Below are 16591 nucleotides of genomic sequence, written 5' to 3' on the forward strand. Positions count from 1 at the left end.
CAACTCATTTATCAGGCAGATCTTAACAGGAAACTAAAGAGGTCTCAAATGTGTTTTGGGGAAAAAATAAAGTGTAAGTTGTTTTGGTTTTTTTCTTAGCTTTATTGTATCTTACAGTTTATGGCTGAAGCTTTAAAACTGGTGCTAACATTTCACTTTTTCAGTTACTTCCAAAAAACAAAACAAAACAAAACCGAGAATACAAGCACATAACCTACATTCCAGTCATCCATGATCTCTATGCAACCATTAAAACCTGTTAATTTCTTACCCAAATGAACTCTTAGTAATTTCACACAGGCATTGCATGAGCTAAATATGTTATTACCAACCTGTGAAGTCTGCACATTAATTTTAAAAAACAATAATCTATCTCCTGAGGTATGTTGATGTTTAGTTTGTTTTTTTAATTTATTTTTTTTTTTTTAAAGGATGCCATTTGAATAGTTTATTGGCCTCTGTTGAACAAACTCTTCAAAGGATCTCCATGTTAGGCAATGATACTTGAACAAGCTCTTACCCTTATAAGAACTTGCACGTCCTGATAGAGCAGATGGGACTTCCACCTAAAGATCTTGCTGCAAGAACTCCTATCAAATAGTACTTAACTAACTTATTTCTAAAGAGCAAAAGGAAATGATTACAACAAAACATAAGCTTGTGGTTTCAGGGAAATAAGCTCCTTCGGACTGTGACACGGAGGTGCCCAAGCTGCTCTTTTTTTTACATTTGTGCCTTGACTTTATCAACACTAAGGAACACCATAAAGATCCTTCTTTATGCCTACTTGGCAATTGATGTTGAAATTTTGAAAGTAGTTATTAAAATAAAAGTTAGTTACCTGCATTGACAAAGGGGATCCCATCATATGGGACATACTGAGATTTCCACATCAACCGTGTGGCAGGTTTGGCTGGGCTTGGAGACTGGCGCGTCCCCCACACGCTTTGTGTTTGCTGCTTGTGTAGCGTTAGAATGCTCTCTAATTCTGTCTCGCTCACACAATAGCCGCGGTACGAGTCCCCAATTTTCTGCATGGAAAGGAGGTGAAATAATAGGATTATTCACCTAGCTGACTGCTGAACATTACACAAGAAAACAAAAGCAGTCAGGCACTCTGGCAGGTGAGGACACAGGCCCAAACTTTTGGTGTTTCGTGGGGTTTTTTTCCACCACACTAGTATCCTCACAAATAGGTTTAGCATAGAATCTAACACCAGAGCAGTCCCCACTGAGGTCAGGAGTTTGTCAGCCCTCCAGGGCCCTAAGTACACCAAGAACCCCTGAAAAGACTACAGTTACTGCCAACTCTGATTTCCACAGGACAACTTTACTCCTGTTGTTTCCCCCATTACAGACTTCAGCTGGAGTCACCTCCTAGATAAATTTGTCTCAGGCAAACATTTTCACTTGACTGCCACAGAGAATCTCTGAAGCACTAAAAAACTGTCTATGTGTCTACTTCAACACACACACGCTGCACTGAGCCGGAGTGGAATACACCTGCTTGTACCACCAGTAACTGCCTCACCCACTTAGTGCACTGACTTTGAATTGAATGTTTCACCCCTCCCAGTCTTCAAGATGCTCTTGATTCTCCACGTTAGACAGAAACTTAATATACCAGATTTGCCATGTGCAAGTTGATGATGGTTTCAATGAACTCTGCTAAGCTCTGGGCATCTCCAGAAAAACTGCATCTAACCTGACAAAAAAAAAAAAAAAAAAAAAAAGGAAAAAAAAAACCCCAAACCACAAACAACTTGCTGACTTTGCAACATCCCCTGTGACAGCTGTTCAGCTACTCTGAGCCATCACAGTTGGTTCAGTGCTGGTCTGCCAGGACCAGCCAGCAAGCAGCAAAAGCCCTGGGACAGAGAAGAGCTTTTCAGCCAAATTCAGCATGCCATGCTCACTTCTGTTCATATGCAGCTCAGGATCAGGCTGACCAAGCAGCTGGAAGTAACATGCAGAGTAGTTTGCCAACTCAGTCTTAGAGTGTATCTGTGGGGCAAACGCATGGTGAATGAGTACTTAAGCCTGACAGATCTATTTTGCTGTCTTCAATGACAGAGCAGCCAGATGTTTAAATAATACTGATAACAAAAGCAGCAACAGTGTCTCTCCAAGATTATTATGTACTTTAGTGACAGCTGCATAAAACCTGACTCTACCTAAGGAAAACAGAATGTCTGTTGTTAGCAAGACCTAGAATCAACAAAGAACAAATGAACACCTGGTGAATGAACTGGGCCAGCACAGTGCTGCTGCCAATGCAAGCCCAAAAGCAAAGGGTTACATACGCACCGGCTGCATGAGTTATTCTAAGTTACCAATTGCATACACTTCAGCAGCTCTCTGCACTGCAAGCACATGCTCCAGCAGCTAAGTCTATATAGGCTGCACTCACACAGCTGTAGTGAGGAAGAGAAGTTGGCAATTGTTTAGCCAGAAATTATAAACAACACCTCTGTCCAAAACTTGATCCGAAAAATCCAGGAGAAGCAAAGCAGCCTGATATGTACCAGAAATACCTTCTTCACAGAAACCCAGGGTGCCATCTTTCGCAAAAAGCATTACAGTACCACTCCACAGAGTGAATCCTGCATAACCAACATTTTCCTTTCCACTTATACCTCTCACTATAAACAGGTCATTGACCTTATTTTAGGGAGAAGAGAAGACTGATACAACTTTTGTGCCAGAAAAGTATCAGTAACGGTGAAGGCACTGATCCTATTCTGTCTTTACTTCTTCACAAGATAATAATTTTCCCAAAACTGGTGGGACGAGAGGAGGATTAGAAGAAAATCATACAGCACATAGGTTCTCTGCTCTCTAGGTTACCAAGTAGGAACAAATGGGCAAATGAGACCATCTGCTCCACACAAATAGATAAGCTGAGCTTTGTACAGTTGATTAATTCAGTTTTTAATTACACTATTTCAGTATTCTGATACATGCTGGAAATGCATTCTGATCAGACCAGTGAAAAGTAAGTAGGTTATAGAAAATAACTATTTTTTTTAAATCCACTTTTTATTAACAATGTAATAACCTTGAAGTAATCAGATACCCTCCAACCCTTTAATTCCAGCCAAGGTTCAAGCCAAAAAAAGGCACAATTCCTTTTCTCCCAGCAGCTTCATCTCAGCAAGGGTACGTAAGACCTTACACTGAGGTACACACACCAAGACTGTGGTTCTCCTTGAGTAAACTAACAGCAGCAGGATACCAGAGGCATTACACTGTCTAGGCACAGCAAGCATAAGCTGAACATTTCAAGGCAGTCAGGGAATTGACACCAAACACAGCTTAATGCTAATTATGGACAGCTGCAGCTTTTACTGCTCTGTGTTTGCCTGCAAGTAGTAACTGCCAAAGGAGTCGCTGCCCTTCAGAGCTCATTCCTGGCCAGCTTCCTGGGATATACAATTGGCAGTATGTACCCAGGCTATGCCATGGCTTCACCTGCTGGCATCTTCTGTGAAATTCACACAGACCTCAACACTGTTTTAAGTTTTTCTATTCTAGCTAGCAACTGAAAGAGTGGAATTGTGAGTTGCAATATTTATCTGCACCTCTACTACCTCCAAATTCCAGTTGGACCCTTCAATCCTGTTATGAGTAACAAAACATTTTGCAAGACAGTCACACCTGATAGGTAAGTGACACCTCAAAATCCTGTTGTCTCTAGTCTGTGCCCACGAAAAGGCACATGCATCTTAGCAGTCTCCGGTGGATTTACATTGTGTAACTGACAAACTCAGCAAAGCAACTCAGCTGATAACACACAAGGAGGAAGAGAATTTGGGTTATTCCTCCTTGGATGGGGTGACTCTGTGGGGAGAACAGCAAAAATATATCTTTTTTTTTAAAAAGGAGCAGGGAAGATTCATGCATACAGGCAATAGTATTGCTGAACAGCACAGGCAGATGTTTATGTCCTCAAACGCATTCAAACAGACAATATTTTGATTTCCTTTTCTATAAATGCTGCTGCTGTGAATTTTAAACACAGCAGGTGAAATTTCCCATAGTAGAGTCAGACAAATAAAGCAGATAATACAAGTCCTCCTACAAAATGAAACCAAAAATAGATTATTCACATCAGCTACATGGAGAGCAAGACAGGAAAGTGTGTGCCACACAGTGCTAAAAACACAGTAATAAGGGTTATACATCTTACTGGACTTTAACAACTAACTGGCCAACTGAATTAAATGAATGTGAAAATGGTATCTCTGTCATAGAAGAATTAGCATTATTAGTTTTCTGACCTCTTAATGTTTAAGTGGATATAATAATGGACAGTACTATTTGTACAAAATAAGTCGTATAAAAAAGAGGAACAGATTCATATATTTACTTAATTTAAAAATTATTTCTGAGGAGATACATAAAGAAATTCAATTTCCAAGTCACTGCAACTGCAATTTCCAGTTAGCACTGGCCAAGTCAATAGGAAAAACCTCAAATGGTACGGATATCTGAAGAGGTGATCCAGCTAGACAGAGTATGAGTTTTCCTTTAAAACAGTATTAAGAGACAGTAAAATAAACATCTATCAGGAAAAGTCTGGTAAAATGAGGAAGGGGCAACAGGAAGAAGGGGTAGGTGATCTCTCAAGAATCTTCCCATCTCCCCTCCCTTCCTTTTGAGTGATTTATGATACATTCTAGCTGTTGAGATCATCCCAGTCATCAGGACAGTTCTACAGACATCAAACAATATGCAAATAAAGACCTGTTTAGGTCAAAAGCCATTCCAGGGAATAGACAAGCACAGGTAACCATGTTGGTATGATTAAAAAAAAAAAAGAAAGAAAGAAAAAAAATCCCAAAATACCCCCCCCCCCCAAACCAACAACAAAATCCCATCCCTGTGAGAATACCTCAAATAGAAATCCTTAGTAAAACATTTACATTAAGGTGCTCAAAGTCCCAGACTTGACCCTGGCAAGTCACATGGATCTTGATTTCTGCAACACAAACTAATATGAACAGTTGCAGACTTAGGCCATACAAGAGCAATTTTATTATTTAATCAATGAATCACTAAGGACAACAAAAAACAGTCTGATCAGCAGAAGACAGCAGAGCTTGCACTATAGTTCCAGAGTGAACTCTTAACATGGCATACAACAGCTTCTCCCATTGCTGTATGGCATCAAGATTTAAGAACCACATTTTTTGCTTCAGGAGTTGTTGATGGTCAGTTATTCTAGCATTTCCAAAAAAGGAAGGGATTCCATAGCATTTTATGTGTTTAAATGTGCTAGGAGTACCAGCTAGTACCAGTAGTATTTCCTAATATCACGAAGCTTGAACACAGCTTCTACAACTATGAATTATTCCTTCCATGGCATAGCATCAACATCTTAGATCTAAAATGATTAAACATCAAGTCAGAATTCTTTGCAGCCCACCTCACAGTTCCTGAGACGGCGTGCCCACGCAGGTGTATTTGGTGGCAATGGCTGGAGAGGGATGGGAAAGGGATCTTCCACTACCCTGAAAAATAAAAATAAAAATAAATAGCAGAAGTCTATATAGACATCTAGAAAAGCAATAATTTAGTCTAACCTACAAGTAACATCAAATCAGCACATTATGTATAATCCTACAGCATGTGATCAAACTACAGATATTGTATCAATTTGCCTTTAAAACTTAGGGCTCATTTTCCTCATATTCTATTTCATTGTTAAAATAACTCACAGCAAATACAAGTATTTTAAAAAAGCACCGTTTTCTACTGAATGCTCAGAGGTCTTCCTGAATGTATTCTCAATATCGCTGCTTGATAATACACAAAACACAGTAAAATAGATCAGCTGATTGTCTTAATAATTTTACTGTGAAGACTGATCATAGAATGCTAAAGATTAAATCCAATATCAAACACTTGTTAAATGCTAAACATTTTAGTATATTTTAAATTACTGAAAACCAGCTCCAATAACTATTTTAAGGAATTATCTAGTTTCTCCATTCCCTAAATCCTGGGGCAGAAACAACACTTACTTAATCTTTATTATTCCAGAACTCAAGTGCATCATCTCCTGTCCATACTCTTGTCCACTCCTTTCTGGGTTTATTTTTCTAACACGTACAGACTGTGTTCACAAAATCCGTTCACAAACTGTTTCTCTTAATTTTAAATGTTTCTTGAATATATATAATTTTGTGCTGTAGTGAAATTAATCTCTTCCACATCTCGATTTCAAAAGAGCATAAACCAATGCAAAGCCAGCCTGCAGTCCACTGAGCAAATGTCATCTTTGGGTTTTGGTTTTGATTTGTTTTTTTGGTTGTTGTTTTTTGTTCTTGTTTTATGTTTGGTTTCGCATTTTTGGGTGTTTTTTTTTTTAAGCAGAGAAGAATTCCAGAGTATTCAGGAATTAAAATAGTAAGCTTAGCATGGGGACAGAATTAGGTGGATATCAAGAGAAGAGAAACCTAAAAACTATTTTAACCTTAGAAACTTTGCTAACCAATCTGCCTCTGTGTTCCACTGAAGCACATAGTTAGTAGCTACTTTCTCGTATTTTATCAAAGGAAACTGAAGAAGTTATCCAGAGAACACAGATTAGGCTCTCCCTGTTAATGCTAACTACCAAAATTCCTATCTAAAAATTAATCTCTTCAATCAACTCTTCTTGTGGGAGGATGGTTTATATGGGTTTTAATATACTCTTACAAGAAACTGCTCCCTCAAATTTCAACTTTCCCTGCAGTTCCTTCACTGGATCACTTTGAATTCTTGGTTGGCAGTATCAGCGTTTATGTGGAGTAATTTCAGTGATTTGCACTGTGTTATTTTAAATGCCCACCTATTGCTCTGGTCAGAATACATCCAACTCTCTCTGAAATACAGGTGCTTTAATTGCTTTCTCCACTGCTTTGGCACATACAAAAGCTAACTTTAAACAGTTAACTACACATCATTCACTAATACTAAGGGTTCATAACCTCCACTCTATGGTAATTTTGTGTGAACCAATGCAAAAACAAACTGCAAGAAAAAAAGACAGCACTAACAGTAGACCAAAGTGATTGTTCACCCTTTTAACTCCTGACCTACCTGGTGGTTGGTTTTTTCGATACAGTGAGAGATGCCTGTGGATGTAGAATGTAACTGCTTGCACTGTCTGCTATAGCAGCCACCACCACAGTCTGCAAGTTCCCATCACCACACTTCTCTTCCGCAACATCTTTACAAAAATAGAACAGTCTTCTGGTTAATAACTGAAGTCAGCATGGGGAAAAGACAAGCTATGATTAAATTTTGTGTGTTAGAAAAGCAAGCATTTAGACATATGTAATAAGATTTGTAGATTATAAAGTAGTTTAATAGTTGTGAATCAACATTCAAACTCTTGGCACACACATGAAGATACACTTGACAAGGTTGTTTGTACTCAAGGACTTTGATAATCACACAACTGCTAATGAATCCTTCCACAGCAAAGCAAATAATCAAAAGAACTTGTAAATTACTCTGCTTTACATTTCCACAAATCGATATAGGATTGCACAATTATTTTGTTCAGCTGCAAATCACACACTGCTTGCTTTTAAAATAAGAGAAAAGGAGATTAAGACACTGCTTTGTACTTAAGAGAAGAACACCTAAACAAGAAAAAACAAGCCTCCTGTAACTGAATCTGACATGCAGTTAGAACAAATGTTTTAGCCTTTCTTGGTAACAGGGAGCATTCATAAGCCAAAAAGTACTGTTAGATTGAAGCCTGTGTGTATAAGTTAAACGAAAACATGAGGGAAAACTGTCAAAACAGACATTTGATACTTTGGTTTCAACATAAAAAGGGAGCTCTCTTTAGATGCAGGATTTTTGCCCTTCAGTTATGAAAGCTTTTCCCCCATTCTGAGAGAGAGTGATACGCAGTACAGAAATCACTCCACTAGAAAGCTTGTGCCAGAAGATTTACAGGTGTGCACATCAGAGTAGCACCACTCTGGCTCAAAGCTTGGAGCATACACACGCCCTTAAAACACTATGATCTCTCTGAAGCCTGTGCCACTCCATGCATTACCACCATGTGCAAGCAAGTGAAACTCGGGGACTGACAGTCCATAGTAAACTACTGACAAGTCTTCCTAACTGTCTTTTGAAGATCAAGTAACTACAAAGTCTTTTACACAGCAAGTCTCCAGAAAAAAACTTCACTGGGAACTGAATTTCTACCTAGGTCCTTCATTCCTGGCTTCATGAAAAATGCATAATCACCAGTGATCTCTGGCAGACCAGAACAACATTAATTCCTCTGATTGCGTTACATGAATAAACTACTTCACTCAAAATGAAGTAAACAGACAGTGAAAATTTGAAGCTGATAATACAGCTGTCTGACTTGGCACAAATATCTTTATTAAAGGTAAGGAAGACAAGAAACAGCTTTGTGCTTGATGTCTCAATCTATCCATCACATATCTAAAGTAAGCATAATAGTTTTTATTTCATAAGGCTTTTGCCCAGCAGAAAACATGGTGTGTGGGGTGCCAGACTCATAATCAGAAAGGAGATTCAGTAAATATGCATTTTTGTCTTATAACTGAATAAAGGAAGGAAACACATACAATCAAGGTGCTTAGAATGAGATCATGCAGGCTATAGTTAGCCACAGGAACACACCCCCTCAAGTTCCACAGGTTAAACTCACCCTGCGTGCTGGTCACATCCAGAAGCTGACCTTGAGGAATAATCACTTGGGCCATTCCTGGCTGGGCAGAAGGAATGACATGCAGCACCTGTCCATTTTCTGACTGGCTGGCAACAATCATCTGTAAGGCAACCACACAAAAGCATGAATGAAACTAGTTTGTATGGTGATCGTCAAAATTACTTTCCCCCTCTTAAAATAGCCCTTTAATTGATTAAAGGAAAAAAACACACCAAACTAACAAGATTCTACAATGAATGACACATTTATTTGAAACTTACAACACTTACTAAGGCTATCAGAAACCTGAAAACCACTCATAGTTGGAATCATTGCAAAACTCTTCATGGACTAGCACGATTAATTACAACATGTAAAAATTTTAACCTTTACAATTAAGAAACTGACCTCTATAGGCAGCATTTTATGCAAAAGCGGACAGAAAAAGCTCCAGAACTTTAAAAACAACAAAAAAATTAAATCTCCTAGAATTCTGGAAAACTTAAACAACTCTTTATGGCATATTTTCCCATAATTGCTAAGGACTTGTTCCCAACAATGTTATAAACCCTAGAATAATACAAAATAGAATCTTATTTCTGATTTATTACACTTTAAGGGGGTGAAGTTTCTTTAGTGACAACACATGCCAACCAAACCCCCTGGGTGAGTTACCTTTTTACAAAATAAATGTTAAGAATTACAAAGCAACAGTTTAAGCAAATTATTGGTCGGGAGAGACACAATGGGTTAGCTTATTGCTCATGTTCCAACCTCCCCCAAAATATTTCTCTACATCCAGGGAATGTAGAGAAAGCAGCAGTGATAGAAATATGAGATCTCATCACACAATAACATCCGGGCTTGATAAAGACAAAAGACATAAGGTGGTGTTTAACAAACTTAGTAATGGTTGCAGACAGGACTGGCCTACCTGAGGAAGGGCAACTAGAGCATGAACTGAACCACTGAAAAGTTTCATCTTGTTGCTAGAAATAAAGTCTGAATCAGCTGTTGTTACAACAAGCAAGCACCATGTAAAAGAGTTCTTCAAAGAGCTCCCTCATCTGTGAATACACCACCTGCCCTGTTCTCAGACACACTCACCATCGGTGCACTGGGCCCTCCTAGGGGCTGCAGTTCATAGAGAGGCTGCCCAGTTTGGTCTACCAAGTGAAACTCCTCTGCAGAGTGAGGCTGCAGCTGGGGTGGCCGCACAGGCACAGCTGATGATGGAGAACTTCCTGAGAGGCGTACTGTGATGGGCAGGGCTGCAGGAGAGTTACTTTGTCCGAACAATGGATCCCTGGAATCCATGCAGGTTAATTGCTTTCACAGAGGAAAAACAGTAAAATGTACTTTAATCTTGAGTAGCAATTTCTATTTAGGGGAAAAAAAAAAAGGGAGAAAGAAAAGAACTTTTAAAACCAGTGTGCTGTATTGTATATTTGGAGGGAGCTCTTGTCCTTATGACGAAGAGGCTATTAGCTGACACTAGCAGCTCCATTTTTGTTTTCCATTTCCATGCTGAAAGTGTATTCATATTTCTGCTTCCTAGAAGCAACCCTCTCTACTATGGGGAAAGAAAACCCCTTGTGCCCAAAATCTGTTCCCCAGACCCACTCATCATTTTAAAACATCTCAAATCTACTCAGAAACTGAGAGAACTTATACCAAAACCAGAACTGTAAAACATCCACCAACTTGATTTGACTTCAAAAGAAATTCTAGAAATTATTCCACTAGGTCTTTAGATACATGGATTTAGTTATGAAGGCAAAAGTGTCTATATGTTTTCTTAATTCCTTACCACAGAAGAAAAATAAGCAACAAAACCTCCAATTCAAGTCCAAGAATTATACAGCATAAGATCAAGATTCAGATTTTGCAAGTCTCAAAAAATAGGTAATCAGAGCTTATTTTCATCAAGCTTGCAGAATCAAGGTCTTACAGCACATTCCATTTTCATTAAAGTGTTTAAGCACAAGTATCTGTCGTGTTGAAACTCTGAGAACACAAATATTAAACATGAAAATAATGGAAAATAGGCAGCCCTTGTGTAAAATATCATGTCAGGCTGTCATTTGGCCAATGCAAGCAGGAGTGCAATTCGTTTTATCTCTTGCAGCAATCACACAAACAATTCTGATGTTTCTGCTACAAAACTTTGTGAGCTACAAATCCAAAGGGTGGGAGAAATGTTTTTAAATTTTATATTAAAGTCAAATAACCTTCTAAAAAATTCTGCAGGTATAAATCTTCTGTGCTGAAACAGTCAACTGTAAATTACATCAGAAAACCAGCAACAAATAAATGGCCTTAGTTGTGTTAAAGACGTTACACAGAGACAATAAGCACACTACTAAATCACTACCTGAATATTTTACGTTAGCTGAAGTAATCTGCAGAAGAACATTTATGCACAGAAATCTCTCTGACTAGGAATATCTGGCAATATTTGATAACAAAGACATTAAAGACTCCTCTTCCCCAATACCTACAAAGACGTCCTGTGTCCCTGGGTTCTTATTTGTCACGTTTGGTCACTAAGCAATTTGACCTGATTTTCAAGTGCTCTGAACCCCTCCTACTCCAAAGCGTGTCATCAAGTACTGTCTAATATTGTTAACATAATAAATCATGTATTTCTTCAGCACTGTAACAGGATCTATTAATACAGTTACTAAAGGCTGTCATTAAAAATAACATCTGGATATTCATCAGTTCAAAACTGAATGGCACAAGAACCCAAGGGAAGGAACTTTTGTACTTTTTTATAAAACACAATGTATTACTATAAAGGCAAGAAAAAACACATGTAAATTCATCAGAAAACAATGTGAAGAAAGCATCAAGAAAGAAAGGACATTTATCTCACCTGAAAAACCCGATCATTTGTCTCTGACTCTTCTGTGCCATTACAGTTGTCTATGAACAAATCATTAGATCCTTCCATAGCAACATCATGGTCAGCTCCACCTTCTTCCATTACAAGATGACCTGAAAAAGTTACAAAAATTTCAGCCTGCAGGGTTTTTTTGCTCTTACACATTTAGTCTTGCAAGATCTAACACTGTTGCAAGCTAACAGCAAAGCCCTCAAAAAGTCTTTGCCTCTTTATCACTTTATTACTCCCTGCAAAAAAATGTCAGTGTGTTGCTCCAGGAGTATAGTTTAGCCTCTTGTATAAGACAACTTGCTTGACTTATCATTGCATACACAGATACAAAGCACACATATACACTCACACGATTTTCATCTAAATATGTCCACAAGCACTCAACTAACAACCATACACATCTAAAGAACACTTGATATTTACAGATATGCCAGCTCTGCTTTACAAAAATTATAGTCATCTACTTCCATAATCGATAGGATTTGCGTTACTCAACTCTGTCATGCAGCCATCTTAAAGTAAATCACATTTGTTTTTTAGCACCATAAAAATGAAATAAAATCACTATTGTTAGTCTATAGCTGCAAGCTTAGGGCAGGAAAACCAGCAGGTATATCAAACAGAATTTGGCATTAATCATGTGATGAAAGACAAAGACAGAGCTCCCAGCACTTTGGAGATCTACCTCCTATCCTAAAGAAAAGGACTTTAAGGAGCTCAGCTGCCCACTATAAACCTTCAAGCAAACAGAGAATATTGGACAGTGAATTGCCACATTCACAAGATAATGCTCTCACCCACACAGTACACCTTTTAAAGCAGTGACCAATCCCAAACATTCACAAATAAGCAAGTAGCCAAGATTACTAACCTGGCCCCTGTGTTACTAGAGTACATATATACTAGACTACGCACATAATAGCCAAACTGAATAGAAGAAAACTTAATTCCTGCAGTTTGGGGTGAGGGAAGGGGAAAGGTGTTCAGGATTTTCCCTTCAGTAATTATTTTAAAGGCAGGCAGCGTTATATCAGCACATGACTCCTACCAGCTTTATCTTCTTCACACTACACAGTAAATTCCTCGAGATGGGCCTTCTTGGCTGTGATATTTCAACTGTTCACAGCTTTGGTAAAGAGAATATAAAAGGCTTGAGAGTGACTTGAAAAGAACCGTGCAACCCTGAGATCACAAATTTATTTTGCTTTGCAAAGATATAAAGGACAACGGGCAAAGTAAATCCACATCTCCTTGGCTTTTGAAGCTGACTAAAGCATCCTGCTGATACAAACAACATTGTGAAGTTAAGCTGCTCATATGCTCAATATACTAAATACTTTAAGCTAAAGCAGATTTATTTTTCCATACAACTTTCAAGTGATGACACTCCAAACCAAGTTCCAAATGAAGTTACCTCACGTGTACCAAATATTTTGTAGCTTTGGATCTGAGAACAATTATGAAATGTTTCAGTTAAAATGTCTGAAGCATGTTAGCAGTAAATGAAAAAAAAAAAACCAGAGAGAAAACCAGATTTCATCATCAGTCAACCATTTCCCCTCAGTTAAAAGATGTAAAAAAGATACGTCAGTTTTGCCAAAGCAGCACATTCAGCTCTTTGAGATAAACTGAAGAAGTTTGTTCCAGAGATACTGATGGCACGTACCCAGAGCGTGTTGGAACCCGACTACATAACACAAGGATCACTGTTATCAGGACAGACCAATGGCCTGAGCAGCCCAATACCCTGTATCTAACATTGGTTAATAATAAAGTTCCGGGGGAAAATTACAGCAGTAGGGTAAATATACAGTGATATTTATCCAGTTTCCTCTTATAAACAGTCCAGAAATATCCAAAGTTTTATCTTTGTGTTTAAAAAATCCCCGCGGTATGTTTTTGCCCTGTGACTTTGTCTGATCACTGCTCTAACCCAGGCACTGGCACACACATCACCCTGGACAACGAAACTCATGGTTTAATTACCCAGGTTTCATTAACCTAGGTGCTGTGCAACCCCAAACAACAACAAAAATTTTTTCATTTTAAAGAAATATATATTTACAGGTACCTACAAGTACATACACAGTTAATAAACTTTATAGTTGTATAAATATTGCTAACAAATTCCCTGAACAAGACAGTTAAATCCTGTATACATATGCATGCATGGATATTTAATCATGAATGAGTAAATAATATACAATTATCTCTTCTTTTCATAAACATTTTACATCAGTGCCACAAAAACTTCCAATGTAACACCACTGTATCCCACATTTAACAATGGGTTGAAAGAGAAAAGTGGGAGTTTAATGTTGGCGTAAAACGGGATCAAAAGCTGCATCCCCTGTCCACACAACAGGCAGCTCTCCATGCCTCAGCTTTAGCCTTAATGCAGCTCTACCCAACCCACTCCCCAGGCTGCCCTCCATGTAGCCCACCACTCCCAAGACCGTTTCCAAATCAAGGGTTAGCACATTTTAACGCTATAGGACCGCTTCCTTTGCTCTGTCTCCCTTTGGAAAGCACTTAGTTCAAAATAAAGGGAAATCTATGGCCATTGCTACCCTTGGTTCAACTCTACAGAGAAGAAGCAGCCACAGAAACTGCTAGAACAGGTAAACATGATAACCATCATGAGCATTTCATGCAGGTTCTTAAAGACAGAGGTTTGAAGAGAGCAAACATTATGCACCGCAATCTAGCCTACATTACCACCAGTGGTTCAATTCCAAAGACAAACACAGATAGTTCAAGATTGTTTAGTAAAACACAAAAGCCCGTCAGATCTTGATTTATTTAGCCATCAAGAACTCCCACTATAATGCAGCTGTCAAAGCCAGGGGCACCTTTTGCATACACTAGGTTCTCTGATCGCCATTCATAGACACAACTTGTGTAACATCAGGAACTCCCAACCGGACCAGGATTTCAGTGCTCACCGAGGTGAACCTTTGTCATAATAGTTGCAACCTCCTTTCTAATCCAGAAGCCCACATACTGATTCTTTATATGTAAACTTTTAAAGACACCAACAGAAAAGTCAAATGAGCATTACTTTAAAATCCTATTATTGACCAGTCACACCTCTGCCTTGCCTTAAGACAGGGTATTAGATTTCTGTATTTTCTTGCCTCTGATTCTTTATTCTATGGTAATAGCTATACCTATTAACTACAAACAGCAGTCCCTAAAAATACACCAGTTCTAGACTCACAAAATTTTAAGGCCTCATACAAATGCTTACTTCTGCCTTCCTTCAATTACAAGGCCTCCTTGTGAAGGCAACATGCAGCCAGATCCCAAAGGGAAATGCTGCCTTTCAAACTCATTATTTTAACACTGAGTCAATGTTGTAAGATTTTAGTTATAAGAAACCTAAACTGTAAAAAGCGGGTAAGTCCGTTGTGATAATAAGCACATTCTGCCTAGGAATACTCTGTCAGGGCAGGAAGGAGGGAGTTGTCTTAGATTTTTTCAAGCTTCAAGTCTTCAAAGCATACCAGTTTCAAAAAACAAAACAACAACATAAAAGAAAAAAAGTAAATCAAAGTTTGACAGTGCAAGTTCATGCTTTCAGCACTTCTGACAGCAATATTCCCAATTCTGGTTTTAATTTATACTTCTTGACAGGAAATACACAGTTGAAAGCCTCACCAACAATCTTTTTTGTGTTTTCCATGGAATGTTTCAGAGGTTTTATAAAAAGATTTAAGATAATTGCATAGCTTACAACAATTAAATGCTCCCTCTGAGAAAGCTACCTCCGAAGACATTTCTCTACCACCACTATGAAGGGTGCAAATTACAGTAAAACATTATGAAGGGCATGAATTACAGTAAAACGTAACAGCGAGGAAATTAGGGTGTAGCGATACCCCCAAATAAATGAGCTACAATTAGCTTTACATTAACGTGTAACAGGTTTGAGATTTATTTTCTCTCTTTCACAGAAGAGCAGGCAGATACTGTTAAGAATTCACAGACCATCTGTGGACTCCTACTTAAAAGGTTTCTCAACTCACTTTTCTGTAGTTACAAGTATCCGGAAAATGCACCTGTGTCAGTTACATTGACAACGTTAGATCTTAAGCATTTCTTAAGTGTACTTAAGAAACAGATGAGATTTCTGAATCTCACAAAACATCACGACTTGACACCTGCCCGCTCCAAGTTGCCCCAACCCGAGTCGCCACACAGGGATAGCACGACTGTTCCCGGAGAGGCCGGCCACAAATAACTGTCAAAAAGGCGGGAGGGGAGAAGAATATATATATGTATATATAAACCAAGCACTCAGCAGGTACTCACACAAGCAGCCTTTTGCCAAAAAAATCAAATTGACTTACAGCTTCTTTTAAAGCTTACTGCGTCTTGGGTTTGTTACTTGTAGTATGAAGTTTATTGTTGATGTGCTACTTATACATGCAAGAAAACACAACCCAGGTAACGCCAAGACGCCGCCATCCGCGGCGAAAGGGCACGCACTGCAGCTCGCCGGCTCCAGCAGCGCCGCAGCCCCGCACGGGAACTACTCACCGCCCCGGGAACAAAGCCGGTGCCCCGCGGAGCCCCGCACCGGCGGCACGGCACGGCAAGGCACGGCACCGCCGGGCCGCAGGTGCCCGCGAACACCCCGCGGAAAGCGCCTCCCGCGCCTCAGCCCTGAGGGGGCACGCGCGCACCTCACCCCCCCGCCCCTCCCTCGCCAGTCGCGCCCCTCCGAACCAGAGCCCCGCGGTGGAGGAAGGGGAGGACGGGACGGACAAGCGCGGGTCCCGCCCGCCACCCGGAGGGAAGAGCCCGGCGCAGTGGCCGCCGGCCCCGCGGGGAGCGGAGGGGAATGCGGAACGTGCCTACTCAACCTCGCCTCGGCTCCCGCAGGCGCCGCCATGCAGGCCGCCCCCCGGCGCACGCGCGCCGCCGCGCCCGCCCTCCGAGCCGGGCAGGGGGAGGGCGCGCGGGGGGCGCCGGGAAGGCGGCGGCGCGGGGCCTCGCGCGAG

The 16591-nt window shown here is 39.8% G+C and overlaps 1 protein-coding gene across 24 annotated transcripts in view; it reads right to left on the minus strand.

Annotated features, from left to right (window-relative positions):
- The window catches only part of CARF (calcium responsive transcription factor), a 41443-nt gene extending 24900 nt beyond the window's left edge, over window positions 1–16543 (minus strand). For 21 of the 24 annotated variants that reach the window (XR_005829295.1, XR_005829310.1, XR_005829308.1 and 18 more), the window contains exons 1-7: window positions 16454–16495; window positions 11565–11686; window positions 9794–10015; window positions 8687–8807; window positions 7087–7216; window positions 5429–5513; window positions 842–1031 (exon numbers count right to left, since the gene is read on the minus strand). Coding sequence is in view for 1 of the 24 variants with exons in the window: in XM_040603522.1 (XP_040459456.1) it covers window positions 842–1031; window positions 5429–5513; window positions 7087–7216; window positions 8687–8807; window positions 9794–10015; window positions 11565–11675 (859 nt within the window). In the remaining 23 variants the exon portion in view is untranslated. Of the gene's footprint in view, window positions 1–841; window positions 1032–5428; window positions 5514–7086; window positions 7217–8686; window positions 8808–9793; window positions 10067–11564; window positions 11687–16444 lie in introns of those variants that run through there. The other 3 variants (XR_005829291.1, XR_005829309.1, XR_005829311.1) reach the window with 3 other exon arrangements.
- Window positions 16544–16591: the final 48 nt, after the last annotated feature.

Source organism: Falco naumanni, chromosome 8, assembly GCF_017639655.2.
Source record: "Falco naumanni isolate bFalNau1 chromosome 8, bFalNau1.pat, whole genome shotgun sequence".
Taxonomy (NCBI): Eukaryota; Metazoa; Chordata; class Aves; order Falconiformes; family Falconidae; genus Falco; species Falco naumanni.